Source organism: Phyllobates terribilis, unplaced genomic scaffold, assembly GCF_046119375.1.
Source record: "Phyllobates terribilis strain yellow unplaced genomic scaffold, ASM4611937v1 Scaffold_7__3_contigs__length_470593459, whole genome shotgun sequence".
Classification (NCBI taxonomy): domain Eukaryota; kingdom Metazoa; phylum Chordata; class Amphibia; order Anura; family Dendrobatidae; genus Phyllobates; species Phyllobates terribilis.
This window is the reverse complement of record NW_027362767.1, coordinates 77,329,743-77,345,622: the sequence shown is the minus strand read 5'-3', so window position 1 is coordinate 77,345,622 and position 15,880 is coordinate 77,329,743. Positions and strand designations below refer to the sequence as shown.

At 49.4% G+C, this 15,880-nt stretch overlaps 1 protein-coding gene across 7 annotated transcripts in view; it reads right to left on the bottom strand.

Moving 5' to 3' along the window:
* Window positions 1-12,539, bottom strand: part of MGA (MAX dimerization protein MGA) — an 88,619-nt gene extending 76,080 nt beyond the window's left edge. For 3 of the 7 annotated variants that reach the window (XM_073638818.1, XM_073638821.1, XM_073638820.1), the window contains exons 1-2: window positions 12,405-12,539; window positions 29-1,115 (exon numbers count right to left, since the gene is read on the bottom strand). In XM_073638818.1, the coding sequence (XP_073494919.1) occupies window positions 29-1,068 (1,040 nt within the window). In that variant the 5' untranslated portion in view covers window positions 1,069-1,115; window positions 12,405-12,539. Of the gene's footprint in view, window positions 1-28; window positions 1,116-5,635; window positions 5,817-11,826; window positions 11,929-12,404 lie in introns of those variants that run through there. The other 4 variants (XM_073638817.1, XM_073638816.1, XM_073638815.1 and 1 more) reach the window with 4 other exon arrangements.
* Window positions 12,540-15,880: the final 3,341 nt, after the last annotated feature.

The following is a 15,880-nucleotide window of genomic DNA, read 5'->3' as shown; positions in this document are numbered from 1 at the left end:
CACGGAAAAGATACGACCATTACTTTACCTTTTAATGACATCTTCATTTTGCTTAGCATTTTTGGCAAGCTCGGACTTGGATTTGGTAAACCTCAGTAAATCCTGCACCGAGCTGAACCTCTCATTCTCATCATCTAAATACTCAGACATTCTGAATAATTCCTGCAGCTTGTCCATATTGCTGGGATCCTCATTTTCCACGTCATTTTTACTGCTAGAAGAGTCCACTTCTGATTCAGATTTGTGCTTCACATCTTTACCTGGTCGTCCTGTTACCATCCCTTCCCGAAAACCCTTGGCAAAAGGGTTGCAATCGATTTTTAGCTGGGTGATCTGGAAATTCTGATAGGCCGTGACGGCAATAAATTCTGTCTGGGGGAAGGTGAAAGTGTGAACGTCGGGTCCGTTGAGCTGAATTACCTCCGAGGCCTTTTCGGCAGGTACCACGTGTAGCCGTGGCAAGTAGCGATGCATGGAGTGAAGAATGATGTGACCATCTTGGTCCAAAATATTATTGGTCAACTTCAGCTTATAGAAAGAAACCGGCTGATGCATCCAATACTGCCCCGTAGATGGAGACTCTGGGTGAATGAACACCCTGCCCAGAACATGCGGATCTGCTTTCCCTCCAGGTTCCCACCACTTTCCATTCCACTTATGACGATGATTATCTAATGGAGTGATATCCATAACGAGGATGTATTTTAGATAAGGGTTTAAACCGGATATCCAGTATCGACAGTAGGGAAACATGCGTCTTCCTTGCTTTGTTAGGACCATTTCGGTGTTACAGCGATAAAACTCATTCCACATGTTATTATTGTCTAGGGTCACGGTAATCTCCCCAGATATGCAATTAGCTGAAAGGAAGAAATCAGATTTTGATTTATTGGAACCAGTTGTGATAACCGGAGCTACAGAGGACACATCCCTGTTGGCCACCAGGATCCCTTCTTCTTTCGAACCATCGCCATGTGAAGGATGAAGGATGACAAAGAAGGCAGGAGCTTTGGACAGTGGTTTGCTTCCGCCCTCTGTGCCACCACTCTGAGTTGATTCTTCCTCCATGACAGCTGTAAGATGTGGAAGATTATTAAACAGTCAGCTGCATTTCTCTGAAAAGAAGCAAAAAAAAAGAAATAGTATTTTGCATTTCTTCATTAAATAAACAATAAAGGCGACTATGAAAGTTTTGCTAAAAAAACAAAACAAACGGTAGTGAACATAGTAGTGGTCCCACTACTGATAGATGGGGTCCAGTGTGGATAGATCATAATAGGGTACGCTGCCCATTAATTTAGGGAAGGCAGGGGCAGCTGAATAAAGAAAAGTAACCCTTTAAACTCCAGACGGCCAAACGTTCCCTAACCACATGCAAACCAACCCATTTGATGACTCCGGCCGTCACGGCCTTCCTACTATTTGATCCCCTCTGTTTTACGAAGCACCACCATTCTGTCCCTCAGCACACCCAACAGCCAGTACGAGAAAAGGGGGTCCCGTGGATTGTGCCTCGTACCGTCCAGTCCCCAGGAGAAGAGGTGATAAACACACTGCCAACACCACCAAAAAGCACAGGGTAAGTCCCAGTCCCAAAGTTGGCTGCTTACACACTAAATGGGAGGACCGGAGGAAGATTCATGTGCTCCCTTTATGCCACCAAATTTACACAGATATCACCTGTGGCTCTTTCCATACCACCTAACAATGGTGCCTGCCACCTGGAGAAGCACTAAGAGGTGATCTGACACCAGCAGGTGGTTTGGTGACGGTCTCCCCGTGCTACAGCCAAGTGTTTTCCTTCCTTACATAACTGAGGCTGCCCCCCAAAATTGTTGTCTGTTCCAAATCCACAATTTAAGAGAGGACATGAGTTCAGATGTTTTTTGGGGAATAAGATTAAGGAACAGAAACATGACCGAAACAGATATGTTGGTGTACTAAAAACAGCCACATAGTGGAACCCAGAGGGAACCCCTCATATCTGCTCCCATATACAGTACAGACCAAAAGTTTGGACTCACCTTCTCATTTAAAGATTTGTCTGTATTTTCTTGACTGAAAATTGTACATTCACACTGAAGTTATCAAAACTATAAATTAACACATGTGGAATTATATACTTAACAAAAAAGTGTGAAACAACTGAAAATATGTCTTATATTCTAGGTTCTCTCTCTGTGCTTTGCACACTCTTGGCATTCTCTTGATGAGCTTCAAGAGGTAGTCACCGGAAATGGTCTTCCAACAATCTTGAAGGAGTTCCCAGAGATGCTTAGCACTTGTTGGCCCTTTTGCCTTCACTCTGCGGTCCAGCTCACCCCAAACCATCTCGATTGGGTTCAGGTCTGGTGACTGTGGAGGCCAGGTCATCTGGCGTAGCACCCCATCACTCTCCTTCTTGGTCAAATAGCCCTTACGCAGCCTGGAGGTGTGTTTGGGGTCATTGTCCTGTTGAAAAATAGATGATGGTCCAACTAAACGCAAACCGGATGGAATAGCATGCCGCTGCAAGATGCTGTGGTAGCCATGCTGGTTCAGTATGCCTTCAATTTTGAATAAATCCCCAACAGTGTCACCAGCAAAGCACCCCCACACCATCACACCTCCTCCTCCATGCTTCACGGTGGGAACCAGGCATGTAGAGTCCATCCGTTCACCTTTTCTGCGTCGCACAAAGACACGGTGGTTGGAACCAAAGATCTTAAATTTGGACTCATCAGACCAAAGCACAGATTTCCACTGGTCTAATGTCCATTCCTTGTGTTCTTTAGCCCAAACAAGTCTCTTCCGCTTGTTGCCTATCCTTAGCAGTGGTTTCCTAGCAGCTATTTTACCAAGAAGGCCTGCTGCACAAAGTCTCCTCTTAACAGTTGTTGTAGAGATGTGTCTGCTGCTAGAACTCTGTGTGCCATTGACCTGGTCTCTAATCTGAGCTGCTGTTAACCTGCGATTTCTGAGGCTGGTGACTCGGATAAACTTATCCTCAGAAGCAGAGGTGACTCTTGGTCTTCCTTTCCTGGGGCGGTCCTCATGTGAGCCAGTTTCTTTGTAGCGCTTGATGGTTTTTGCAACTGCACTTGAGGACACTTTCAAAGTTTGCCCAATTTTTCGGACTGCCTGACCTTCATTTCTTAAAGTAATGATGGCCATTCGTTTTTCTTTACTTAGCTGCTTTTTTCTTGCCATAATACAAATTCTAACAGTCTGTTCAGTAGGACTATCAGCTGTGTATCCACAAGACTTCTGCACAACACAACTGATGGTCCCAACCCCATTTATAAGGCAAGAAATCCCACTTATTAAACCTGACAGGGCACACCTGTGAAGTGAAAACCATTTCCGGTGACTACCTCTTGAATCTCATCAAGAGAATGCCAAGAGTGTGCAAAGCAGTCATCAAAGCAAAAGGTGGCTACTTTGAAGAACCTAGAATATAAGACATATTTTCAGTTGTTTCACACTTTTTTGTTAAGTATATAATTCCACATGTGTTAATTCATAGTTTTGATGCCTTCAGTGTGACTGTACAATTTTCAAAGTCATGAAAATACAGAAAAATCTTTAAATGAGAAGGTGTGTCCAAACTTTCGGTCTGTACAGTATGTTGGCTATATGACTAATCGGTTTTAAATATGAATTCCATCACTCTTCAGGTGGAACACAGCAATACAGGTGTGAACAAGCCTTATAGAAAAAGGGGCAGGAGACTGGAGATACGTGGGGGTCAGACATTAGGGATGGCAGGAGATTGGTAATACGTGGGGGTCAGACATTAGGAATGGCAGGAGACTGGTGATACATGGGGGGCAGACATTAGGGATTGCAGAGACTGGTGATACATGGGGGGCAGACATTAGGGATTACAGGAGACTGGTGATATGTGGGGGCAGACATTAGGGATTGCAGGAGACTGGTGATATGTGGGGGTCAGACATTAGGGATTGCAGGAGACTGGTGATACGTGGGGTCAGACATTAGGGATGGCAGGAGACTGGTGATACGTGGGGGTCAGACATTAGGGATGGCAGGAGACTGGTGATACGTGGGGGTCAGACATTAGGGATGGCAGGAGACTGGTGATACGTGGGGGTCAGACATCAGGGATGGCAGGAGACTGGTGATACGTGGGGGTCAGACATCAGGGATGGCAGGAGACTGGTGATACGTGGGGGTCAGACATCAGGGATGGCAGGAGACTGGTGATACGTGGGGGTCAGACATTAGGGATGGCAGGAGACTGGTGATACGTGGGTGTCAGACATTAGGGATGGCAGGAGACTGGTGATACGTGGGGGGCAGACATTAGGGATTGCAGGAGACTGGTGATACGTGGGGGGCAGACATTACGGATGGCAGGAGACTGGTGATACGTGGGGGGCAGAAATTAGGGATGGCAGGAGACTGGTGATACGTGGGGGTCAGACATTAGGGATGGCAGAAGACTGGTGATACGTGGGGGTCAGACATTAGGGATGGCAGGAGACTGGTGATACGTGGGGGTCAGACATTAGGGATGGCAGGAGACTGGTGATACGTGGGGGTCAGACATTAGGGATGGCAGGAGACTGGTGATACGTGGGGGTCAGACATCAGGGATGGCAGGAGACTGGTGATACGTGGGGGTCAGACATCAGGGATGGCAGGAGACTGGTGATACGTGGGGGTCAGACATTAGGGATGGCAGGAGACTGGTGATACGTGGGTGTCAGACATTAGGGATGGCAGGAGACTGGTGATACGTGGGGGGCAGACATTAGGGATTGCAGGAGACTGGTGATACGTGGGGGGCAGACATTACGGATGGCAGGAGACTGGTGATACGTGGGGGGCAGACATTAGGGATGGCAGGAGACTGGTGATACGTGGGGGGCAGACATTAGGGATGGCAGGAGACTAGTGATACGTGGGGGTCAGACATTAGGAGTGGCAGGAGACTAGTGATACGTGGGGGTCGGACATTAGGGATTGCAGGAGACTGGTGATACATGGGGGGGCAGACATTAGGAATGGCAGGAGGCTGGTGATACGTGGGGGGCAGACATTAGGGATTGCAGGAGACTGTTGATACATGGAGGAGACATTTGTGGGGTAGCCATTATTTTGGGGTAGCCAGGTGAAACTTGTGGGGTAGCCATTTTGGGGGAGGCAGGTGACAGCTGGGGGTGAGGGGCAGCCATTGGTTTGGGGGTGGCAGGTGATACTTGTTGGGGGGGGGTGAGAAGTATCCATTGGTTTGGGTGGGTGAGGCAGGTGACAGCTGGGGGTGAGGGTTAGTCATTAGCTTGGAGGAGACAGGTGACACTTGGGGGTAGCCATTGGTTTGGAAGTGGCAGGGGCATCTAGATAACAATTAATAACCCTTTCCTCTCCAGTAGGCTATAGCCTGCAGCCAGCACATGAGGCCAGCTTGTGGTGACTGCCTGCACACCGTGTGAGCAGCCCCCGTGCAGTCCGGGCCAGCAGTATCACGGACCGTCACATATCAGCACAATGGCCATTATCCGCACGCTGCTCGCCTCCCGATAATCCCTGCCTCACGCCGCGGCCACACACTCCCGGAGACATTCCGTACGTGCGCCGTCACACAGGTCTCCTCGCCGCCAGCTGTGCCCGTGCTCCCGGAGCTGCATACCTCGCACTCTCCCTCCGCTCTGACAGCGGCGGCCGGGTCCCCGCGCCGTCCCCCCGCGCTCTGCAGGAGACGTGGCCCTGTTATTTCTCTACGTGCGGAGAGGCTTTATTTTTTAATTTCTGTCCTTTAGTTACTAGAAGCGGCTCAGTCGACTGCGCAGACGCAGATGTGATTAGTGACGTCACCTACTTGGCATCTGCGGCGGCAAGAACACGAGGCTCCAATCACGTGCTGCTGCCGCCAAGAAGCGACGTGGGGGCGGGGCTTATAGTGTGAGCGGCCACACCCTTGTCACAGAGGTCTGCAATGTACCGGCCTAATACACAGCCACGTACTACCACACCGTGTACCTACCACACCCAGCATAGCAAGCACCTACCACACCCAGCATAGCAAGCACCTACCACACCCAGCGCACCGTGTACCTACCACACCCAGCATAGCAAGCACCTACCACACCCAGCGCACCGTGTACCTACCACACCCAGCGCACCGTGTACCTACCACACCCAGCATAGCAAGCACCTACCACACCCAGCATAGCAAGCACCTACCACACCCAGCATAGCAAGCACCTACCACACCCAGCATAGCAAGCACCTACCACACCCAGCGCACCATGTACCTACCACACCCAGCATAGCAAGCACCTACCACACCCAGCGCACCGTGTACCTACCACACCCAGCATAGCAAGCACCTACCACACCCAGCATAGCAAGCACCTACCACACCCAGCATAGCAAGCACCTACCACTCCCAGCGCACCGTGTACCTACCACACCCAGCATAGAAAGCACCTACCACACCCAGAGCACCGTGTACCTACCACACCCAGCATAGCAAGCACCTACCACACCGTGTACCTACCACACCCAGCATAGCAAGCACCTACCACACCCAGCGCACCGTGTACCTACCACACCCAGCATAGCAAGCAACTACCACACCCAGCATAGCAAGCACCTACCACACCCAGCATAGCAAGCACCTACCACACCCAGCGCACCGTGTACCTACCACACCCAGCATAGCAAGCACCTACCACACCCAGCATAGCAAGCACCTACCACACCCAGCGCACCGTGTACCTACCACACCCAGCATAGCAAGCACCTACCACACCCAGCATAGCAAGCACCTACCACACCCAGCGCACCGTGTACCTACCACACCCAGCATAGCAAGCACCTACCACACCCAGCATAGCAAGCACCTACCACACCCAGCGCACCGTGTACCTACCACACCCAGCATAGCAAGCACCTACCACACCCAGCGCACCGTGTACCTACCACACCCAGCATAGCAAGCACCTACCACACCGTGTACCTATCACACCCAGCATAGCAAGCACCTACCACACCCAGCGCACCGTGTACCTACCACACCCAGCATAGCAAGCACCTACCACACCCAGCATAGCAAGCACCTACCACACCCAGCGCACCGTGTACCTACCACACCCAGCATAGCAAGAACCTACCACACCGTGTACCTACCACACCCAGCATAGCAAGCACCTACCACACCCAGCGCACCGTGTACCTACCACACCCAGCATAGCAAGCACCTACCACACCCAGCGCACCGTGTACCTACCACACCCAGCATAGCAAGCACCTACCACACCGTGTACCTACCACACCCAGCATAGCAAGCACCTACCACACCCAGCATAGCAAGCACCTACCACACCCAGCGCAGCGCGTACCTACCACACCCAGCATAGCAAGCACCTACCACACCCAGCGCACCGTGTACCTACCACACCCAGCATAGCAAGCACCTACCACACCCAGCGCACCGTGTACCTACCACACCCAGCGCACCGTGTACCTACCACACCCAGCATAGCAAGCACCTACCACACCCAGCATAGCAAGCACCTACCACACCCAGCGCACCGTGTACCTACCACACCCAGCATAGCAAGCACCTACCACACCCAGCATAGCAAGCACCTACCACACCCAGCATAGCAAGCACCTACCACACCCAGCGCACCATGTACCTACCACACCCAGCATAGCAAGCGCCTACCACACCCAGCGCACCGTGTACCTACCACACCCAGCATAGCAAGCACCTACCACACCCAGCATAGCAAGCACCTACCACACCCAGCATAGCAAGCACCTACCACTCCCAGCGCACCGTGTACCTACCACACCCAGCATAGCAAGCACCTACCACACCCAGAGCACCGTGTACCTACCACACCCAGCATAGCAAGCACCTACCACACCGTGTACCTACCACACCCAGCATAGCAAGCACCTACCACACCCAGCGCACCGTGTACCTACCACACCCAGCATAGCAAGCAACTACCACACCCAGCATAGCAAGCACCTACCACACCCAGCATAGCAAGCACCTACCACACCCAGCGCACCGTGTACCTACCACACCCAGCATAGCAAGCACCTACCACACCCAGCGCACCGTGTACCTACCACACCCAGCATAGCAAGCACCTACCACACCGTGTACCTACCACACCCAGCATAGCAAGCACCTACCACACCCAGCATAGCAAGCACCTACCACACCCAGCGCAGCGCGTACCTACCACACCCAGCATAGCAAGCGCCTACCACACCCAGCATAGCAAGCGCCTACGACACCCAGCGCAGCGCGTACCTACCACACCCAGCATAGCAAGCACCTACCACACCCAGCGCAGCGCGTACCTACCACACCCAGCATTGCAAGCACCTACCACACCCAGCGCACCGTGTACCTACCACACCCAGCATAGCAAGCACCTACCACAGCCAGCGCACCGTGTACCTACCATACCCAGCATAGCAAGCACCTACCACACCCAGCGCACCGTGTACCTACCACACCCAGCGCAGCGCGTACCTACCACACCCAGCATAGCAAGCACCTACCACACCCAGCATAGCGCGTCCCTACCACACCCAGCAGAGCGCGTCCCTACCACACCCAGCAGAGCGCGTCCCTACCACACCCAGCAGAGCGCGTCCCTACCACACCCAGCGCAGCGCGTCCCTACCACACCCAGCGCAGCGCGTCCCTACCACACCCAGCGCAGCGCGTCCCTACCATGCACAGCGCGTGTACCTACCACACCCAGTGCAGCGCGTACCTACCACACCCAGCGCAGCGCGTACCTACCACACCCAGCGCAACGCGTACCTACCACACCCAGCGCAACGCGTACCTACCACACCCAGCGCAGCGCGTACCTACCACACCCAGCGCAACGCGTACCTACCACACCCAGCGCAGCGCATACCTACCACACCCAGCGCGTACCTACCACACCCAGCGCAGCGCGTCCCTACCACACCCAGCAGAGCGCGTCCCTACCACACCCAGCGCAGCGCGTACCTACCACACCCAGCGCAACGCGTACCTACCACACCCAGCGCAACGCGTACCTACCACACCCAGCGCAACGCGTACCTACCACACCCAGCATAGAATGTACCTACCGCACCAGGTACCTACCACACCCAGCATAGCGTGTACCTACCACACACAGCGTACAATGTACCTACCACACCGTGTACCTGCCACACCCAGCATAGCATGTTCCTACCACACCCAGCGCGGACCCAGCACACCCATCGCAGCGTGTACCTACCACATCCAGCATAGCGGGTACCCACCGCACCATGTACCTACCACATCCAGCATAGCGTGTACCTACCGCACCATCTACCTACCACACCCACCGCACCGTGTAGCTACAGCACCCACCATACCGTGTAGCTACAGCTCCCACCGTACCATGAACCGACTAATTTGCTGAGTGCAGCTCCATTCCTAGTGTAGCAGCTGCTGTCGGCTATTGCAGTGCAGCCTCTATTCAAAAGTGCAGGATCTGTGCTGCAGTATCTGGCAGTAGATGCTACACTAGGAATGAAGCTGTGGGCAGCAGCTCTATGCAAAGTGCCAGAGCAAATAACAGCTGATCCTTAGAGGCATCAGGTGTCTGACCCCCACTGATCTGAGGTTAATGACCTATCCTATTGAAAAGTCATCTAATATTTAAGTCCAGACAACCCCTTTAAAACTAAAATTGTATTCTACACCATATACGGTACTTTTTTTTAACCTTTTCATCCTTTCAGTGTAGTATGTATCGGTAGACCTAGCTGTTGGAAGAATGATACAGCCAATCCTGACCTGACAATTAGGTCTAAGTTGGTAAATTCATGTGACTTGAAACCAAAAATCCAACAAGTTTAGACTTTTTGACAGTAGAATCATGGTCACATTATCACATTGACGTTCATTATATGTGACGTTGCAATGAAGCCTTGTGAAAAATATCGTCGTATAGCTCTAGCCGTATGGCACAACCTCATAGGAAGCCACATAAAGGGGTATTCCAGGGCAATTCTTTTTCCCTTCAGAGGCATGCTGTTAAAAAATACCAACATCAGCTTTACTCACCTCCTGCTAGTCCCAGTAGTTGTGGACATTGAAATCACCACTGAACCAAGTGATTGGCTGCAGTGGTCAAAACTAGTAGTTGTGATGTCATTACTGCACTTAAGTCAACAAAGACGGGCGGAGAAACAGCGAGTAAGTAAAACTTTTTTCATATGTGATGAGGAGCTTGGTGCACCCTTGCTGGGCCAAACACTTCCGTGCACTATCTCACCTACTAGTTTTTCATCTAGAAAACTATGACATCAATGGAATGGCGTAAAGGGCGAGTATGTTTTTTTTTTTTTTAACTGTGAAATACAGTATTTAATTAGACACTACAATTGGTTACCAAGGCAAAACTAGTCCCTATTGTTTACAGATGGGCTATGATTTTTTGGCTAGATGGTACTGTTTTTAAATATTTTTTTGGGTAATTTTAAAGGAGTATAGTAAAGGTTAAGTTTTATACAAATTTTTCTTACACTAATTAAACCCTAATTTGGTGGAATACAAGTAGAGGACAATCCCTTTAAATGCCTGAAATTTATTTATCCCCCATTAATACCGCAGAAGTAAACAAATTATCTGCAAACCTATTCACGTTTTTAAAGGGAATATGTCTACAGTTTTTTTGCTCTCCATCTGAGAGCAGCTTGATGTTGGGGCAGAGACCCCGATTCCAGTGATATTGTACTTACTGGGCTGCTTGCTGCAGTTTTGATAAAATCCCGGTTTTCTCTGATGCAGATCTCTGAATTATGAGCTGTGTATAACCCCACCCACACCCCTCATTGGCCGCTTTTGTGTACACTGTGCATAGGCAGAAAGCGGCCAATCATTGCTGTGGGCGGGGTTAGACAGAACAGGACTACATGGCAAGAGTCAACTAGTCCTCTAGTGATTAGCTCCTGCAGATAAAACAGTAACTTTATCAAAACTGCAGCAAGCAGTCCAATAAGTGACACATCGCTGGAATCAGAGTCTCTGTCTGTACATTATGCTGCTCTCTTGATAAAGGCTGTGGTCACACGTTCAGTATTTGGTCAGTTTTTCATCTCAGTATTTGTAAGCCAAAACAGGAGTGAGTGATAAATACAGAAGTGGTGACGTGTTTCTATTATACTTTTCCTCTGATTGTTCCACTCCTGGTTTTGTCTCACAAATACTGAGGTAAAATACTGACCGAATACTGAACGTGGGACAGTAGCCTAAGGGGCAAAAAAACAGCTGACAGATTCCCTTTAAGTAGATTTAAAGGCAACCTGCAGTATGACTTAGGTACCTAAATGATGGCTTGCCGTTCCAACCTGCATGTAAAGCTGTGTAGGCGGGTGGGGGGCCATCACTCAAAATCAGGTGGCCATGTTGGTAGCCCACGCTCATCGTTGCCATATGTCCCCAATTCCCCAGGACTCCTAGGCCGACATTTAAGTGTTTGCTTTGGCCTGACATTCCCTGGAAATATTGGCGACTATTCACACTACAGGAGAAGCTGCACACGACAGTCTTTGACGTTGTCTCCCTCCTAATGTAACCAGGGCATGCTTAGTGCAGTAGTACCACAGTACAGCACCATGCTTCTGGTTTATGTACCTACATTTTACTGATGGGTTCCCTTTAAATTACAAAAAAAATGTCTGCAGAAGTGATGGACCCCTTTAAGGGCTTCCTGCCCTTTGCTACACCTATAACTGATATATTAGGGGCGATTCTTTCCATCCTTGCACTCAGTAACCATATATGACATTTTATCTATATACTCTTAGTGCTGACGTCACCTTAGCCGCATGCAGGACGGTGGAGATCACTCCCATCATTCACATCATCATTAGCGCATAGTCTTGGCGTGAAGCCTCATCTCGGCCGTCACGTGACAGGCCTGAGCAAAAGGCGCATGCGTGTCACCTTCTCCGACACCCCGCCCACACGTCAGTGACCCGCCCTCCCCACCCAGTCACGCTTAATCCACTCTCCTTCTGTCGTAATTTCTTTTCAATCGCATTTCCCACCTCCATTTAAAGTAAAAATTAAAGTGTTTCAGCTCATTAACAACAACAAAAAAAAACAAACAGCTCGGCACCACCTCGTCCAACGCCATTAAAACACCTCAGCCGCAGGGCGCCAAAAAAAAACAAAGCTCGACGAAAGGTGATTGGCTACCGCGCGTCACGTGGTCATTTCCACCCTAAGCCAAACTGCTCTACTCAATAGCGGTATTCTCGCATACGTGTTACGCTTTTTACGTAACCAGCTGCTCACGTAGGCAATCTATTGCTCCCTGCGGAACGGACAACAGAAGTGACAGGAGCCGCACTGACTAGTCAGAATATTGGATGTAGTGCAGACTGGTCCGTACCTTTCACAGCGTGCTGTTTTTCCGCGCTCTTCCCTTCGAGTAGTGACGAGCGCTACACCCTCCACGTCCCCCATGCCGTTCAGCAAAGTATGGCTAAGATAAAGATAGCGCTTAGGTGGACGCCAGACGAGAGCTGATTGGTCGAGAAGGGGTCACGTGGTGTGTGAGGCTGCCTTTCCCTCCCTTATAAGACGCAGCACGGAATGGAGTCTATGTGGAGACTCTGGTCGAGGTCGGATTGGCGTGGTTCTCCTCTCTGCTCTTCTGGAAAGATCTTCCCTCACAGCACATGGCCAGCACAATCCACATTTTAGGCGGCAATGAATCCTGACATAAAGGATGTCAGTCTAGTCTATGACTGTTAATTAAAATGGAAGGGTGATGTTTAACCAGTGCAAGACTGTGACATTTTCCCCCAAACACAATTTTATATATATATATAGTGCAAACTGTCTTTTTAGGGCTGTAATTTTTTTTATCTTGTCCTTCTATTCAAGTAAATTTTGCTTAATTTTTTTTAATATTATTTTTCTATTCATGCTATTTTGGGGAAATGTAAAGGAGAAAACAGAAAGGAGTGGCGTGTGTTTTTCATATTTTTTATGACTACACACGACGAATAAAATACATTTTAAATTGTGTAATTTTTTGTAGTCGGGCTGGACTAGAAACTGCAAATCAGACTGGTGGTGGCTTTTTTTTTTACTTTTGCATTATTTATTTTTCAGTTTTTTTTTTTATTTATGTCACATATCGTGACCCCCTCCCGTCAGTATTTTAATACATTTGTATTTTTATTGCCTGTTTACCCCTGTAACTGAGCTCCATCCCGGGCTTCGCACTCCATCCAGGGCGTCGCGCTCTGTCCCAGGTGTCGCGCTCCATCCAGGGCGTCGCGCTCCGTCCCAGGCGTCGCGCTCCGTCCAGAGCGTCGCGCTCCGTCCCGGGCGTCGCGCTCCGTCCCGGGCGTCGCGCTCCGTCCAGGGCGTCTTGCTCCATCAAGAGCGTCGCGCTCCATCCCGGGCGTCACCCTCCATCCCGGGCGTCGCGCTCCATCCAAGGCATCTTGCTACATCCCGGGCGTCGCGCTCCGTCCCGGGTGTCTCGCTCCATCCCGGGCGTCGCACTCCGTCCCGGGTGTCTCGCTCCATCCCGGGCGTCGCGCTCCTGTCTGCTGAGCTGCACACTTCTCAGGGGTCTATTGCACAGTTTTAGAATCTGGACTCCCACTGATCTGCAGGCTATTCAATTGCTTGTCAAATGTGAAAAATTAGAAAGTTTAGTTCCTCTTTAAAGGGGTTGTCTGGACTTAGGCTACAAGTCTGTTATCACTCTGTGTGACTGCAGACTTGTGAATCCTCACATCGCGCACACTGCATGCTGTGAGGATTCTCCGGGAGCGAGCGGTCATGTGACTGCAAGTATGCAATATTCGTGCTTCCGGCCACATTCTGAATAGCCTTGTCCAGCCTCGTTCAATACACTTACATTAAGCGAGGCCGCACAAGTCTAGTGACCGCATGTATGCAAATCACATACAGTACAGACCAAAAGCTTGGACACACCTCATTTAAAGATTTTTCTGTATTTTCATAACTTTGAAAATTGTACATTCACACTGAAGGCATCAAAACTATGAATTAACAAATGTGGAATTATATACTTAACAAAAAAGTGTGAAACAACTGAAAATATGTCTTATATTCTAGGTTCTTCAAAGTAGCCACCTTTTGCTTTGATGACTGCTTTGTACACTCTTGGCATTCTCTTGACGAGCTTCAAGAGGTAGTCACCAGAAATGGTTTTCACTTCACAGGTGTGCCTTGTCAGGTTTAATAAGTGGGATTTCTTGCCTTATAAATGAGGTTGGGACCATCAGTTGTGTTGTGCAGAAGTCAGGTGGATACACAGCTGATAGTCCTACTGAATAGACAGTTAGAATTTGTATTATGGCAAGAAAAAAGCAGCTAAGTAAAGAAAAACGATTAGCCATCATTACTTTAAGAAATTAAGGTCAGTCAGTCTGAAAAATTGGGCAAACTTTGAATGTGTCCCCAAGTGCAGTTGTAAAAACCAACAATCACTACAAAGAAACTGGCTCACATGAGGACCGCCCCAGGAAAGGAATACCAAGAGTCACCTCTGCTTCTGAGGATAAGTTTATCCGAGTCACCAGCCTCAGAAATCGCAGGTTAACAGCAGATCAGATTAAAGACCAGGTCAATGCCACACAGAGCTCTAGCAGCAGACACATCTCTTCATCAACTGTTAAGAAGAGACTTTGTGCAGCAGGCCTTCATGGTAAAATAGCTGCTAGGAAACCACTGCTAAGGACGGGCAACAAGCAGAAGAGACTTGTTTGGGCTAAAGAACACAAGGAATGGACATTAGACCAGTGGAAATCTGTGCTTTGGTCTGATGAGTCAAAATATGAGATCTTTGGTTCCAACCACCGTGTCTTTGTGCGACGCAGAAAAGGTGAATGGATGGACTCTACATGCCTGGTTCGCAACGTGAAGCATGGAGGAGATGGTGTGGGGGTGCTTTGCTGGTGACACTGTTGGGTATTTATTCAAAATTGAAGGCATACTGAACCAGCATGGCTACCACAGCATCTTGCAGCGGCATGGAATTCCATCCGGTTTGCGTTTAGTTGGACCATCATTTATTTTTCAACAGGACAATGACCCCAAACACACCTCCAGGCTGTGTAAGGGCTATTTGACCAAGAAGGAGAGTGATGGGGTGCTACGCCAGATGACCTGGCCTCCACAGTCACCAGACCTGAACCCAATCGAGATGGTTTGGGGTGAGCTGGACCGCAGAGTGAAGGCAAAAGGGCCAACAAGTGCTAAGCATCTCTGGGAACTCCTTCAAGATTTTTGAAAGATCATTTCCGGTGACTACCTCTTGAAGCTCATCAAGAGAATGCCAAGAGTGTGCAAAGCAGTCATCAAAGCAAAAGGTGGCTACTTTGAAGAACTTAGAATATAAGACATATTTTCAGTTGTTTCACACTTTTTTGTTAAGTATATAATTCCACATGTATTAATTCATAGTTTTGATGCCTTCAGTGTGAATGTACAATCTTCAAAGTCATGAAAATACAGAAAAATCTTTAAATGAGAAGGTGTGTCCAAACTTTTGGTCTGTACTGTATGTGTGGTCACGCTCCCAGCATCGGAGAATCCTTACAGTGCGCGTGATGTGAAGATTCACAAGTCTGCAGTCATAGAGTGCCTAAGGCTGAACAAACCCTTTAAAGAGGGTTTTCATACATTTTTAAAAAATAGTCAAAGGATGGAATCTTTATAAAAATAAAGATAAAATTTATTTAACCTGATCCTCCAGTACCAAAGCTCTGGCGGTTTCCACTGTGACCGGAAGTGATAACGTCCTGTCCATTCAATAAACTTATTGCTGAAGCAAGCCAAATGGCTGAATGGAGCGGTGGAGGTAATTAGGACACATATCTT